General features: G+C 38.8%; 1 protein-coding gene across 1 annotated transcript; it reads right to left on the bottom strand.

The window, feature by feature from the left end:
- Nucleotides 1–33: 33 nt before the first annotated feature.
- On the bottom strand, nucleotides 34–15,189 carry ptpdc1b (protein tyrosine phosphatase domain containing 1b). Its single transcript, XM_056449055.1, has 10 exons — nucleotides 15,033–15,189; nucleotides 13,180–13,214; nucleotides 12,182–12,356; nucleotides 11,469–11,549; nucleotides 11,264–11,382; nucleotides 10,953–11,090; nucleotides 8,615–9,666; nucleotides 7,969–8,151; nucleotides 5,570–5,680; nucleotides 34–406 (listed from the first exon to the last, which is right to left on the bottom strand). Exons 2-10 carry the CDS (start codon nucleotides 13,187–13,189, stop codon nucleotides 299–301), a joined length of 1,977 nt encoding a protein of 658 aa, XP_056305030.1. The 5' UTR covers nucleotides 13,190–13,214; nucleotides 15,033–15,189; the 3' UTR covers nucleotides 34–298.
- Between the last annotated feature and the right edge of the window lie 694 nt (nucleotides 15,190–15,883).

A 15,883-nucleotide genomic window follows, 5' to 3' on the forward strand; every position in this document is an offset into this window, starting at 1 on the left:
GTATCTAATTATTTTATTACAAATAACTGTACAAAGATGGTACAAAAATGAGGTTTCAGTTGCAATGCTTGTCAAGAATTAGCACCATGGCACATAATACATTAACAGTGTGACTTCTGCCATCAAAACAATCAACTTTTGACCCCAACAAAGCATTGTAATTCAGTCTACGTTAAGTTGTGCATGACATTCATCTGAATCAAGACCTGAGATATGTACCGTCCCTTTTCAATCAGCTGACAAAGCAGATGTGTGCGGTGCATCTTTACTACTGTTAATTTAGTTTGTGATTAACCTGCTACACCTCAACCTCATTCATAGCGATCGACCTCAGATGATCCAGAACCAGCTTCAAGACCTTCTTCATGACTTCGTGAATGCTCTTCCCATCGTCTGCGTTTTTCACCTGAAGAGAAGACCAAAGTGACGGACTTTTAGTGTTTGGACAGAACAGCACAGAAAGCAGAGAGATTGTTCTTCCATTGGTTCAACAGAACTATGCATACAGGCTTAACCTCTTTAAGGCCCAAGGTGTTTTTTACATGCATTTTTTATTTGTCTTTGCTATTTGGGATTATTGGAACCTAATTAGAATAAAAATCTAAGTATCATCTTTTGATATAATGTACTTTTAGAGAAAAATGATGTCCATATATGTGGACTAGTGGTCCGAATTTACATAAAACACCTTTTCCTGACTGTTTTAATGCATATTTAACATAGAATTTTTTTTTTACTTGCTTTGACTATCAGAGAGTAAAAACTAAATTTTTTTCCCATTTTGGACAGTTAAAAATAGTATTTGGGACATTTTATATGCTGCAAAACAGTTGCAGGATGACACTGTATGTCTGTAACAAAATATAAAACATTCAAAGTATTTTAAATAGACACTTAAGAGCTCAAATGTGCCGTCCACTAATGTGGACACTCAAGTCCTAGGAGGTTATTTGATGACAGAATATATTTTTGGGGGACCTATGATGAAAACTTTCACTTTTGTAAGCTGTTTGGACAGAACTGTGTGTAGGCACAGTATAGTGTGTCCGCTGTCATATTGGGAGTGATCTCTTTTTTAAATTTCCTTATGTTAAAATAGGATCCAAATTCCTCCCATTTTGAGGCCGAACACAACGTGACAATGAAGAGCAGTTTCCCCACCCACTGACTTGATTGACAGATGTGTATTAACATATCACTGCAGCAATGGCTATAATAATATCCACAAGACAGTACATACGCCAAGCAACTGGGATTAAAAGATCTGTTCAGCTCTCTGTGATCATCAGCAACTTGAGAATGAGTTTTAACTTGCTTTTTTTTAACTTGCTTTGACTATCAGAGAGTAAAAACAAAAAAAAAATTCCAATTTTGGACAGTTAAAAATAGTATTTGGGACATTTTATATGCTGCAAAACATTTGCAGGATGACACTGTATGTCTGTAACAAAATATAAAACATTCAAAGTATTTTAAATAGCCACTTAAGAGCTAAAATGTGCTGCCCGCGTATGTGCCACTCAAGCCCTAGGAGGTTATTTGATGACAGAATATATTTTTAAGGCACCTATGATGAAAACTTTCACTTTTGTAAGCTGTTTGGACAGAACTGTGTGTAGGTACAGTATAGTGTGTCCACTGTCATATTGGAGTGATCTCTTTTTTAAATTTCCTTATGTTAAAATAGGATCCAAATTCCTCCCATTTTGAGGCCGAACACAACGTGACAATGAAGTGCTTGTTCCCCACCCACTGACTTGATTGTCAGACGTGTATTAACATATCACTGTAGCAATGGCTATATTAATATCCACAAGACAGTACATGCGCCAAGCAACTGGGATTAAAAGATCTGTTCAGCTCTCTGTGATCATCAGCAACTTGAGAATGAGTTTTAACTTGCTTTTTTTTTTTAACTTGCTTTGACTATCAGAGAGTAAAAACTTTTTTTTTTTTTTCAATTTTGGACAGTTAAAAATAGTATTTGGGACATTTTATATGCTGCAAAACAGTTGCAGGATGACACTGTAATGTCTGTAACAAAATATAAAACATTCAAAGTATTTTAAATAGCCACTTAAGAGCTAAAATGTGCCGTACACCTGTAGCCACTCAAGTCCTAGGAGGTTATTTGATGACAGAATATATTTTTGAGGCACCAAAGATGAAAACTTTCACTTTTGTAAGCTGTTTGGACAGATCTGTGTGTAGGTACAGTATAGTGTGTCCGCTGTCATATTAGGAGTGATCTCTTTTTTAAATTTCCTTATGTTAAAATAAGATCCAAATTCCTCCCATTTTGAGGCCGAACACAATGTGACAATGAAGAGCGGTTTCCCCACCCACTGAATTGATTGACAGACGTGTATTAACATATCACTGCAGCAACGGCTATAATAATATCCACAAGACAGTACATGCGCCAAGCAACTGGGATTAAAAGATCTGTTCAGCACTCTGTGATCATCAGCAACTTGAGAATGAGTTTTACAAGTTTAAATATTTTGTATATTAACATAACGAATGTCCGTACAGCAGTGGACATTAACGTGTATCCTGTCACATTTGCCGTGCAAAGCTAAACGTGTGTGTGTGTGTGTGCATGTGTGCGCACTTTATAACGATATTGTGTGTGACTGATCGCTGCAGGAAATACATCAAATGACAGTTGCGAAAGTTCTTCTTTTAGTAAGAAAAATCTGCTTCATTCTTGTCTGTCACTGTGCTGTTTATCTACAAGAAGGCTACATGCTTCGAAGAATACAGACAGTTCTTAGTGGCTCTGACACACACATGGGAACAGTGGGTCTGGAGAACCAGCTTATTTACACAAGCATCAAAAACAGCTACAATGTCCTAACAGCTCAAGTTTCCCAGATTTAAAAAGGTATAATAAATAATCTGATGGGTGTTTTGAGTTGAAACTTTACAGACACATTCTGGAGACACAACAGATTTATATAACATTTTGAAAAGGGTTAATATAGGTGCCTAAATGGGCTATATGCAGAATTCAAAAACCCTTGTTGTTAGCGACACCAGTGGATGTTAAGTGAACTGCAGCCGGCAACGCATTCAATGACCTGATGAATAAATAGAAAAGTGCTTAGTATTTCTTTGATTAGCAGTAAAAAAAAAACCTGATATACTGACAATGAACATTCAGATGCCGAGAGCAGCATTTGGATTACAACAGTGTTTCCGTTCACCTATTTTAATATAAAACTTGTATAAATTTGGAAAAAATTGTATGCAAATTAGATAAACTTTTGATCCGATAGGAAAAGATTAACATAAACTATGATGGAAACATGTTTACTGAATAAATTCCAGCAGGAGCATCAATAAAGACGTGATTTTGTTTTAACAGATCATGTGATGATAAAAAAGGCGCATTAATGGACACACCAGTGGAGCGAGCACATCTGAAATGTTTTGGTCTTTTCTAAAATTCCTCGGCTAAAGTCTGTCATCACATTGGTTGAGTAATATTAGGGGCCAAGCACTGAAGATGCGTAGGCACCTATTGTATCTGTTCCGGTTCTTATTATTATTCTTTTGCTCTGGGAGTCTATGGCAGCCTTATGAACCATTCGAGGCATTTGCGCAAACTTTGGCACACTGATAGACGACAGTCTGATTTTCAGCCACAACAAATTTAGACTCTCTAACTCAAACTTTGTAGCGCCACCACTTGTCCAAAGTTTCACTTAAGTTTATCTTTATATATTTTGAACTGAAAGGGCTACCAAAGGACAATCAACATTCTTTTTTCCTCTGATTTATTGGCTCAGTCCGATTCAAACGCATCCTATGACGTCATTTTCCGCCATGATAATTTAACTATTTAGAATTTTTTTGTAAAACCTATTTGAACAAACTCGTCCCAGGCCGTTTGTCAGATTTTCACCAAAACTGAATCACATGATCTACAGACCATTCTGAATTCAAGTTGATTAGACGAACCATTTTCAACTAACTTACGACAAATTGAACATGGAGCTTGCGAAAATTGACTGAAAGTGTTATCTCTGTAATGCATTGAGGTATTCACACCAAACTTGGTGTGTGTTTTCACAACCATGGTCTGAAGTGAGCTGCAGCGGTTCGGCTTTTTTCTGCTCATAACTTCTTAACCCTTTGTCCAAAATTCATAAAATTGGTCTCTTTACATCGAGAATGCAGAGTCGAATGATTTTCCCAGGTCAGCCATTTTGGCCGTTGGCCATTTTGAATTATGTCAAAATATGCTTTATTTCACGGACGCGTTGGCGAATTATGAAAGTCGGTATGTTTCTTCAGGACTGTGCCCTGAAGGTGCTCAAAAAGTTGTCACAGTGCCGCCTTTTGGTCAAACGTTATAACGATATTTTAAAAAATGCTAATAACTTTTGACTAATTAACTAAACTTCCTGTCCGCCATATTGCCTTAAGTCAAAAACCTACTTTTGGAACTCCTCCTACACCGTTTGGGTGATTTGGACCAAATTTGACTCAAATCATCTTCAGACCGTGCTGATAAAAAGTTATTGAATTCATGTTGATAGCTGTAACTGTGTTTGTTTACTGCACAGACAAATGTGATGGCATGATGCCAAACTACATCTGAGGCTGTATCTCTATGATAGTTAAAGATAATGACACCAAATTTTAGGCCTGTCATTGTCGAAAATATGTTGTTTTGAACTCCCCATAGATCGTTAGCCCAATTTCCACCAAATTTGGCTCAGACCATGCTGCCAAAAAGTTCTAAAAATTTTGAAAAAAATGGTGTGCTTGGTTTTAACGTAAATTTATTCTTCCATGAGCCCCCTCACATATACTAATGTGCCAAAAACAGGACAATAATATCACCAACCATTCCCATTATATTAAGGTGTATCCATATAAATGGCCCACCCTGTAGTTGGGTTTAGGTATTGGGTAAGGCTTAGGCATGTAGAATAAGGTCATGCAGAATATGTGCATTAAAAGTACTAATAAACAGTCCTTATCTTAAAAACAAGTAGGTAATCAACCAATAGTTAATAGTGAGAATTAGTACTTTAAACTAAAGTGTTAACAGCAATAATGATGAATGGGACACCCTACAGTCTTGTGTACTTCACCCAAAGGACAGTTCACCCAAAATTGATAATTCTGTCATCATTTACTCTCTCTTTTTCGCTTGTCACAAACCTGTTTGTGTTTCCTGTTGAACACAAAAGAAGAACCTGTAACAATTGATGACTTCCATAGACTTTCATAGTATTTGTTTGTCCTACTATGGATTCCAATGGTTTCAGGTTTACTTCTTTTGTGTCCAACAGAATAATGAAACTCATAACGTTTTGAATGGTTTTGTAAATAATTAATCTTTTTTTTTTTTGCTGAACTATCGCTTTAATGGACATGTGCAGTGAGCGTGCGCATTCTCAGTGGATTTGGTCCAGTTCAAAATAGGGCTATTCATGTGCCTTGTGGATTTTTATTTATTTATTTATTTTTTTGTGAGCCATAAAAACGTGTTAATACAGGAAAATTCTTACATGCTGTCCCTTTAAGCATGTGATAGAATAGCATACAGTACCTTTGTGAAAGCCTTTGTAGCTCGCTCCAGAAACGCGCTTTCAACCTCCTCAGGAACTGTGAACAAATGAGCGAAACAGTCCAGAATGCATATCACCGTTTCCCTCGAAGCCTGAATAAAAGGTAGTTAAAATGATCAGGCGCAATATTAACTTGAGAATCAAGTATTTTATGTTTCTTCATAGGGGTTTTTAACCTTTATTTTCTAGGATTAACAGGAAAGTGTGGGGGGCAGAGAGAGAGAGAGAGATCAGCAAAGGACCTGAAGCTGGGACTCGAACTCGGGTCACTGTGAGCACCTCAGTGCTAGATGTCGGCACACTAACGACTAGGCTATTTCCGCCATCATGTATTTTATATTTAACGGAATAGGCCAGTTTCACAAACATAGCTCTAGGCAGGACTTGTCCTTCACTAAATTGGCCTTAAACCTGGCTCACACTGTGATTTCAACCACAATTTGGTCATCTGAGACAAATTTGTGAAATCCTAAAAGATTCCAGTAACCCTAGACTCAAATCTGTGATCTTTAATCATTGGTTTGACATGTTCACAGCCGCTTAAATGGCAGTTGCAATCAGATTTTACATCCCATGAAGTTCTGTCAGTTTCCAAAGGATTCAGACGTGTTCCTGCAATGTTATTCAGCTACGACGAGAGTCAAGCTACGAACCAATAGGAGTACAGAATCTGAGGATGCAATCAGTATGACAGCTTTAAACCAGCACTGGGAAATGTGAAAACAGCTTTGTTCTGGTTTTATTACTGAGGCATGCTGTGAGCAAAATTACCGCTACAGTCTGTTTATGTATACCGTGAGGTATCATGTCAGAACGCGGGATAGTGTAAGAGTCACAGATGAATGACACCAAACTCCAGGTGAGTTTTCTTGTGTGTCAGTGTTTGACGCATCTTGGCAGTTGTTAAGTCTGACATTACAACTGAGCTCTTACAGTATCATTGTCAGCTTCAAATATCTATCGAAATTAACTACTACTCTATTGAACAATGTAAAAAAAGGCATAGCAGCTTCAAATGTTTATCAGAGTGAACTACCACCTTAATTACTATTTTTATTTAATTAGTTTTACATTTAATTTGTTTAAGAATGTGCAACAGTGCTTAAATGTTAACAGGAAATGGACGTTTTTTAAAATTCAGTACCGAAATTCAGTATCGTGACAAGTCTAATATAGTGAAAGAATCAGTTCATTAACTTGAGTTTTATGAATAGCATTTAAAACGTGACTTTGGGGATAAAAAATGTAGCTAATTAGTGCAATTTCTCTTAACTTAGCTGAAAATGAGGTCCAATATCCCTTTTTTATTTTCCCCATTCATTTAAACGGACCTTCTGGTTACTCGGAAGGGGATGAAATCATAAATTTGTGTCACTTTCTCTTCGCTGATAAGATATACAGCCAGGTACACAACATTCCTATGTGACTACAAGCAATCCTTCCGGGTTTCTTCCCACCGCAGCCTCGATTTCACTTTCAAAAATGGTGGACGTGTGAAATCAGTCTATTGCTAGTAATTTTTAGTTTAGAGTGCTCATAGATCCTCCAGACTCGATTCCTGGAGGGCCGCAGCACTGCAGTTTTGCTCCAGCCCTAATCAAACAGAGCTGATCCAACTAATTAAGGTGGAGTTCATTGGAGCTCAACTTTGCAGAGCTGTGGCCCTCCAGGGATTGAGTTTAAGACCACTGGTGTTAGACTAGCTTTAGGACCGGGACACACCAATTCTATGCCAAACAACTAGCACCAATGAAACCCAACTGTGTTGTCGCCTTGCATTAGCTCACATCTGGTTCCGTCTGGACCAAAAAGCTGCACGTGAACACACCAAACGGATGAATGCCAACCGAAAGAGAGCCATCAAATTATCATGAAACCATTTTCACAGTAATTGTCACTCACACCAGAGGGATTTGCTCCTGGAAAATCTCTGATAACCTAATAATCCATATCTTTTTCAAATATTTGAGAAATGTAGAGAAAATTCAGCCTAAAATTACAGACTTTCAGCTTGGTGTGTCGTGGACACAGCCCTTAAGCCTTGTCTCTAAAGCCAGGGGTACATTAAAACACACACAATAAGAATCTGCTGCTTTAACTTTTATGAATACTGTCTTGCTAAAAACATTAAGGTCCCTTTAGCATTAGAAGATATAAACATTTACTGAACATTTACATTGATAAAATTCTCCACACTAATGAAAGAAAACCTAGACATTCACTAAGTTTGTAATGAATTATAAGGTTGTTTATTCATGTAAAATAGATTTAAAATTTTATATGAAATCTTGCTGCTTTATTTTAGATGTTTGGTGAAGGCGGGTCATTTCTGATAGTTGTGTATACATAATTCTAGGACCACACAAGGTTTAAATCCTACCCTGTCTAGGCTGCTGAGTATGGTTTGGGGGTCCGGATGGGACTCTGTAAGCATGTGGACGTCATCAGCTGATATGATTGGTTCTCTGAGCTGCTCCAGCCACGACCACAGGATTCCAGTCAGAATAAAGGGGTCTTTTTCCAAACACAGTCGCTCCCACGCACCCTGCCGATTAAGATCCACCTGCGTAAAGAATGAACATTATGCAGTTGCAAATGCTATGTCATATTTCCCAAAATTATCAGTGGAATGAACCCAACTAGTCTGGCATATGTTTTATGCAATGGATGCCCTTCCGGCCGCAACCTAGCACACAAATGCTTATACACTATGGCCAATTTAGATGATCCAATTCACTTATACCGCATGTCTTTGGGGGAAACCAGAAGAAACCCATGCACAAGGAGAACAGGCAAACTTCACACAGAAATGCATCCTGGCCCAGCTGAGACTCAAACAAATGACCTTGCTGTGAAGCAACAGTAAGCCACCGGGCCACCCCTTGGGATAATGTAATGGGTAATTTAATAAACACTGTAAATAATTTTCCTTAACTTCCAATCTCCATTATATGCCTTCTAGCCATATCCACTATCTTAATGTTCCTGTGCAGACTTTATAATTTGACCATTAAATGCACTCATACCTGCCAAGCAGCCACTTTCTGAATTTGTTGCTTCTCTCCATCCTTCTCCAGGTCCACTGCAATAGACTGAGCCACAAGCAGGCGGCGGGACTCCAGAGACAGCTCTGACTGGACAGTGATGAAGGGCACCTCCGAGTGCTCTTTCTCTGTAATTACAGTCTCTTCTAGGTCGGTACTCTTCTTCCTGTCTTTCCTCCAGAAGGACAGTATTCTGGCGATGCTATTGATGTTCTGCTCATCTGAAACGCCCAGAGACCTGCTTCGCTGCAGAAAAGACTGCCTCCTGTTTTTGAGCAGAGGAGATCCCTCTGTCTGGTCCATCAAAGTCTTCAGCTCCCATAAATTGCTGCTGGAGCTGTAGATGGCATTGCCTTTACAGGCCCCTAGCGGAGGAGCCGGACTGTTTTGGGACACACAGCTAAAAGCCTCCAGCTGATTGCTCATGGAAGACAACTGCATGCTGGCCAACACACACAGAGGGTTATCTGGAAGGTTCAGAGATTCTGCTAACCTCCGCAAGTCGGAATCGCTGTAGCTAAGGCTCTTACGGACGTAGTAAAGCGGCTGTGAGTTGTCTCTGTTGGTTTTGGGTAGTCCTGGAAGACGTGGCCTGATCATAGCCATCCCATTTGCCAGCATCTCTCTGTTAAAGCTATGTATTGAATTTTCATTAAATGTTTTCTCCACCAACGGCGTGACGTCAGGAACCTCAACGATGTCCTCCTCAATAACCTGACGGTTCTCCGCGATATCCAGGAGGAGCCTGCAGATGAGCGGAACCAGCTTTGGCACGTATCTCAACTGCCGGGCCTCCAGTCCATGCAGGATGTGTTTCTGACGGATCAGGAACTGGGAAAGAGTAACAGCCGGAGCTCTGGGCTCAGCGTTAGCAAACAGGTTTCTTAGCGGGACGAGGAACTGAGCAAACTGCCTGACGCACTGGAGCTGTCCTCGAGTCTGGATGGAGTTTGGTCGCTTGTTTCGAATTAACAGAATGGCTTGATCTGCTGTCATCTGTGTGGTGAACAGCAAGTAACAGGCCAGGAGCACACCTACGATTAAAAAAGTGGATTTATGAAAACATAAACTGCGAGAAAATGTAGTCCAGAGGACATATTTCTCAGTTCTCAAACATTTATCCCGGGGCACATATTTCCAATGAGCCTGGGTGTACAGTGCATGTTATAACAGTAAAAGAGAATCAAGTGTGTACTATTGGAGTTGATCAGAATCAATTGTATATTATTTCCAATAGTCAATGCATAAGGTAGCCTAATCATAAATCATGCTTAATTAATCTGTATCTTTTAATACAACATTTAGTTTTTTAACAGTTAGTAACTGAAGCTTTCAACAGAACCACAACAATCCCTGAGGTCTTTCAAAACAGTTTTGTGTAACGATACGTACACTTAGTGCACGCTATTATCTAAAGAGATTTATGTCAGCATTATTGAGACAATCCCTCTGAAGTTACCTGAGGTGAAAGGTATTGGTAGGAGACACAATAATGATGAATTAGGTCCAATCCCAATTCTATTTTTGTACCCCTACCCCTTCCCCCTTGAAACAGAATGTGAAGGGGAAGGGCTTCAAAATTTACTCCAAAGAAATGGGACACCACTACAGCACCTGCACATGTCATCGCGATCTCTTGCTTCATATGAGATCATACAGGGTATATACAAAACTTCTTAAGTTGAATTTAACACCTTTTACTACCTTTTTTTAATACCTTCAAAAAAAAATTGATACCAGCACGACTTAGAGCTGCAACTGTAGTGGCGTAAATGAAATATCTTTCCAAATGGAATACCATATTGTAGATACCATAGACATTTAAGTAAAGCAGATGGATTAATCAAGATGTCACAATGGGTCTTTGTCCATAGTTTTTAATCAATGTCATATGTCAATGTCAATAGCTGGTCTTCTAAGAAAAGTTTGTCACGGTTACGGTTGTTTGTCAACTGAACCTGGAACAGTGCGGCACGATTTCAAACCGTTCTCGGCCCGGAATTCTGGACATGGTTAGACAACCGTGCTAAACTGTGATGATAGATTCTGTGTTGACGTCGCCACTCTGTTGCCAAGCTACCACCAGTGTTGCCAGATATAGCTGACTTTTTCCCAGCCCAAAAGCTGTCCAAAACCCACCCAAACGCACACAAAAAAAACCCGTTAAGGAGTAGGGGTAAGGGGAAGGGCTAAGGGGTAGAATTGGGATTGGGCCTTAAGGTCACTAACAGCCTAAAGTGTAGTGAAAAGTATGCCACATTACTCCAGAAAATGTCCTTCAATTAGCAACATATTGTCAACACAACAAACAGAGCCATACCTGTTCTGCCAAGCCCGGCATGACAGTGAACAGCGATTTTGCCTTCTTGGATAGCAAAAGACATGACTTTAACCATATCCAGGATAGATGTGAGAGATGCCACACCGTAGTCAATCCATCTAAAGTTGTAGAAATATACTAAAATAGAGCAACAAGAGTACCTTTATATAACCTGAAGACACAAGAACAGCCACTGTGATATTCAGGCATCAAGAAAATTCTTTCTAACCTTAACCTATTTATTTGCATTACACAAGAAAGAGTTGTTTAAATCTTAAAGTTTGGCTGATTAAAAGGAAAGTGTCACTCACTGCCAGCCTCCATGAATGTCTCTGGTCGGTAAGTAAAGCCACTGTCGGAATCCAGCGGGTTTCCACAGCTAGCATGTTCACCAGGGCACTGGAGGTTAATGATTGTCTTCAAACCACGTCTTAACACAGTAAAACAGAGTTAAAAGAGTGTACCAAAGACATACTCGAAAACCAGAGGACGTTTAGACAGAATAATGAGTTTTACCTCAAAAACTGGTCGATTATGTTGAATTTTTCAATTATTTCAGTGGAAGGACGGGCCATTGCAAGCATATCATCAGTAATCCTAAAAACAGAGGAGCCATGATTTGCTAACAAATCTATTTTAGCATAAACATTGAAGAAACACTTCACTTTATTTATTTTTTATAATTTTATAATTTATTTTTTTGAAAATGGGCTCATTTTACAGCGCCCCGTGTTAAACAGTTGAATTTTACCATTTTTTTAACCCATTTCGCCAATCTCCAGGTCTGGCGTAGCGCTTTTATCTTATCTTAGCATAGATTATTGAATCGGATTAGCCCTTTAGCGTCTTGCTCATAAATGATCAAAGACTTTTGATAATACTCCTATTTAAAGATTTGCAGTTACATGGTGTACTAAGACTGATGGAAAATAAAAAGTAGCTATTTTCTAAATGGCTAGAAAATATATATTCTCATTCTGGCGTAATAATCAAGGAACTTTGCCACCAAACCATGGTTGCAGCAGCGTAATATGCAATTAGCACACACTCCCTGTGCATGATAATGGAAGTTAGCTGATTATTTTCTGGCACTGCGTAATATCATTGCTCCTGCAGCTAATGTAAGTCGAGAGGGGTCTGTATGCAGACCTGGCGCAGCTGCAATCTGAGCTGCATGCACTGCTTTTTTTGCACTGGTTTTGATGTAGTCAAGAGCACACAATGTATACCAGGAAGAGTAGATTCCTTGTATGGCCTGCTGGTCTTCACTCCAGTGCGAAGGGTCCTCGTATTTGCAGGCTTGTCCTCCACATCCCATTGAGCACTGCATATGACAGGGGATCACATAACGCAGCGCCTCTCCAACCATTGTGTAGTGCGCTCTGGGAACACTGGAACCCCTCACTGCAAGAACACAACCATAAACTAATAGTCTAATCACTTGTACACTTGGAAAAGAGGTGGTCCAGAGTGTATTTTTAAGGTTTGGTTGTGTTTATGAGATGCAAAACCTTGTGTGCTCATGCTTCATTAGTAAAAAAATCCCCTTGTTTTTTCATATATCTTACTTTGATTATATACAGCTACTCAGATAACACGAAAACGACTGTCAAATTTCCTAGTTCCACCGAAAGGCCACCGCCCCTGATCCCTGATAGGTCAGCTAATATAATGTGCTGTAATTCACGGATTGGCCCACATCACCAGGAAAAGCATCTACTAGCATGCGCTTTGCTTCTGCTCTGAAAATACTGTCAGTCAGAGTAGCTGTTAGCCGTATAATTCTTCTATTATGGTTGGACTTGCTCCTTCTTTGAGGAGTTTTTAGCCGAATCCAGCACTGGAGAGATTCTGAAAGCTGTCCTTTGTCAAATGCTAGCTATGCTAGCAATCTATTATAAATTGTAAGCACTTCTCTCTTTGTGTTGTGTCCTTTGGAAGCCCAAATACAGAAAAAGAACAAGCTCTGTGGAAATAGCCCTGTTTGGATGGCATTTCAGCTATCTAAAGTTTAAAATATGATATCAGTGGACCACCTCTTTGAGAAAGGATTGTTGAATGGAATGTCTACTTAGATTAGCAAAACCTGCTAAACTGATGTCAAATGCTTTATACATAGATGTTGCTTAGTAAGTTAGGGGACATTAGAAAATGTCAATGAACACAGTGTGATGATAATGCAAACTATTTGACTATCCAAATAATGTAACTTGTTGCCATTCCTCACCAAAATCCATGATACTCCCTCCTCCATGGCAATGTCTGTTTTGGCAAAGAAAAGATAAAAGAATTAGCACTACAGCAAATAAGGAATTTTAGGAATGAATTAATTTTATAAGGTACAAATAAGTGGGCGAGAGGTCAGTACGATTTTTTAATTGGTTTTGAACCAATGAAGTATTTCATTACTGTATATTAAAAATGTATCTTATTCCTGTGCAGTGGTGTAAAGTAACGAATTGCAAATGCTCAAATTACTGTAACTGAGTATTTTCAGGTTTTTTGCTTGAGCACATTAGTGCTGTATCAATAGCTTTACTAAGCTATTTTCCTTCAACCTGCAGGCACTACTTTATATTTTTATATATTCCTCTACGGTGATTCCTGTCCAATCAAATCACACATAGAAAACTCGAATCACACAGACCAACCTTAAGACATGAGGCTTTATAAATGCAGAAAACATGTACACTACCTGACAAAAGTATTGTCGTGGATCCCAGTTGTAAGAGCAACAAATAATACCTTGACTACCAGTTGATCCTTTGGAAAAGTGGCAGAAGGTAGATTTTTCTGATGGATCATCTGTTGAACTGCATCCCAATCATCACAAATACTGCAGAAGACCTGTTGGATCCCATTTATGAACCCAAGATTCTCACAGAAATCAGTCATGTTTTGGTGAAGGAGAAATCATGGTTTGGGGTTACATTCGGTATGGGGGTGTGTGAGAGATCTGCAGAGTGGATGGCAACATCAACAGCCTGAGGTATCAAGACATTTGTGCTGCTCATTACATTACAAACCACAGGAGAGGGACAATTCTCCAGCAGGATAGCGCTCCTTCTCATACTTCAGCCTCCACATCAAAGATCCTGAAAGCAAAGAACGTCAAGGTGCTCCAGGATCGGCCAGCCCAGTCACCAGACATGAACATTATTGAGCATGTCTGGGGTAAGATGAAGGAGAAGGCATTGAAAATGAATCCAAAGAATCTTGATGAACTTGGGAGTCCAAGAACACTTTCTTTGTCATTCCAGATGACTTCATTAATAAGTTATTAGAGTCATTGCAGAGATGTATGGATGCAGTCCTCCAAGCTCATGGGAGTCATACACAATATTCATTCTTTCTCCACTGCACCATCACTTTACATTCTGTACTGTACATTATTTCTGTTAAGTGACAAGACTTTTGTCTAAGCAAAGTCGGACCTTGCTGTCCTAATTAAATCATTAAAAACAAGGCATGATCATATTTTATTTTGGTCAAATAAGCGTAATCTAGAGGCCTTTACCTTTCATGTAAACCACTTCTGATACCAAATGATCAACTAGAAGTCAAGTTATATTTGTTGTTCCTAAAACTTGAATAGGCAACAAGACCTGTCAGGTAGCGTATGTTTAGATCATGATGAAGATGGCACTGTATGATAACTGAAATCACCAAATGGCCTCAAGCGATCACTAAATGCACTACAGAATGTTGTTTTCACACACATATAAACTGCATGAAAGGCATAAAACCAAATTCATATTCATGCCATGTGTCATGTCATGATTATAAAGGAGTTCCTGAAAATATCCATATTTACTATATTTCTGTATCATATTTGTGACAGGTGCATTAAAGGTGGAACAAAATAGTAATTATTTAGTAAATGTTATTGACTTTTCTAAAAGCTCTTAATCTGAAATATCAAGATTAGCATTGATTTAGTTAACTTAAGTACGACAGAGAATTTCGTTCGGTTACATCACCTCAGAAAACCCAAAAAACTATTCTTTTGCAATCATCGTGTTAAATTCTTCAGTCATCCTCAATTTGATTAATTAAAGTGATTGAGTTGTGATTACTCACCCAAAAACAGCTAGAGAAAATCCACTGTACTTTGAGTTGGCTCCATTGAATCCTCAGCTGATCTGATTACTGGTCTCAATCACACGTTCTCTCGGGGTTAGTGGAGAGGAAACGTCACTTTATCAGTAGTCTTCGGTTAAGATGAATAGTCTTCTTCGCTGAGCAGAGCTGGCGGCCGCATGCAGACCGGCTGAACATCCTCATCTCCACTGCTTCGGCTCTCCTAGCGTGAAGCATCACGTCAAGCCAAAGAGTGAAGAAAGCTGCTATTTCAGACTCGCTCACGACTTACCAACTAATCCACTTACTCCTGAAATAGTCCATTTCTCTGGCCGCTGACCTCTGAGGCGGACAGCTTTATCAGCCACAGCGGCTCAGGCTGGACTCCACTGACTTTTTTCATTCCACAGAGAAAATAAAGGTCAACGCAACATTGAGATGTGGGCCCCAAATGGGTTATACACAGACTGCATTAAACTTTTAAACATTTTGAAATAACATTATTTCATTTCACTGTCTAAAATCAGATTTTTTTTATATAATTACTTTTTTAGAATGAAAATGCATTTTTACATTTCGATAATTTCCCTTTTTTTGTTTGGATATTCAGCATAAAAGTTGCCTATGCATTTATCAAAATGTTTTTAGCTAATATACACTCACTTAGCAAAATAAATCATGATGTGTGTGTAATTATAGCACACACACACACACATACACATCCATACATATGTGTGTCCATATGTGTTATATATATATATATATATATATATATATATATATATATATATATATATATATATATATATATATATAAAAGTGTAGTCTAGGGCCTCCTTTTAGCCAATACA

Source organism: Danio aesculapii, chromosome 23 (genome assembly GCF_903798145.1).
Source record: "Danio aesculapii chromosome 23, fDanAes4.1, whole genome shotgun sequence".
Lineage (NCBI taxonomy): Eukaryota > Metazoa > Chordata > Actinopteri > Cypriniformes > Danionidae > Danio > Danio aesculapii.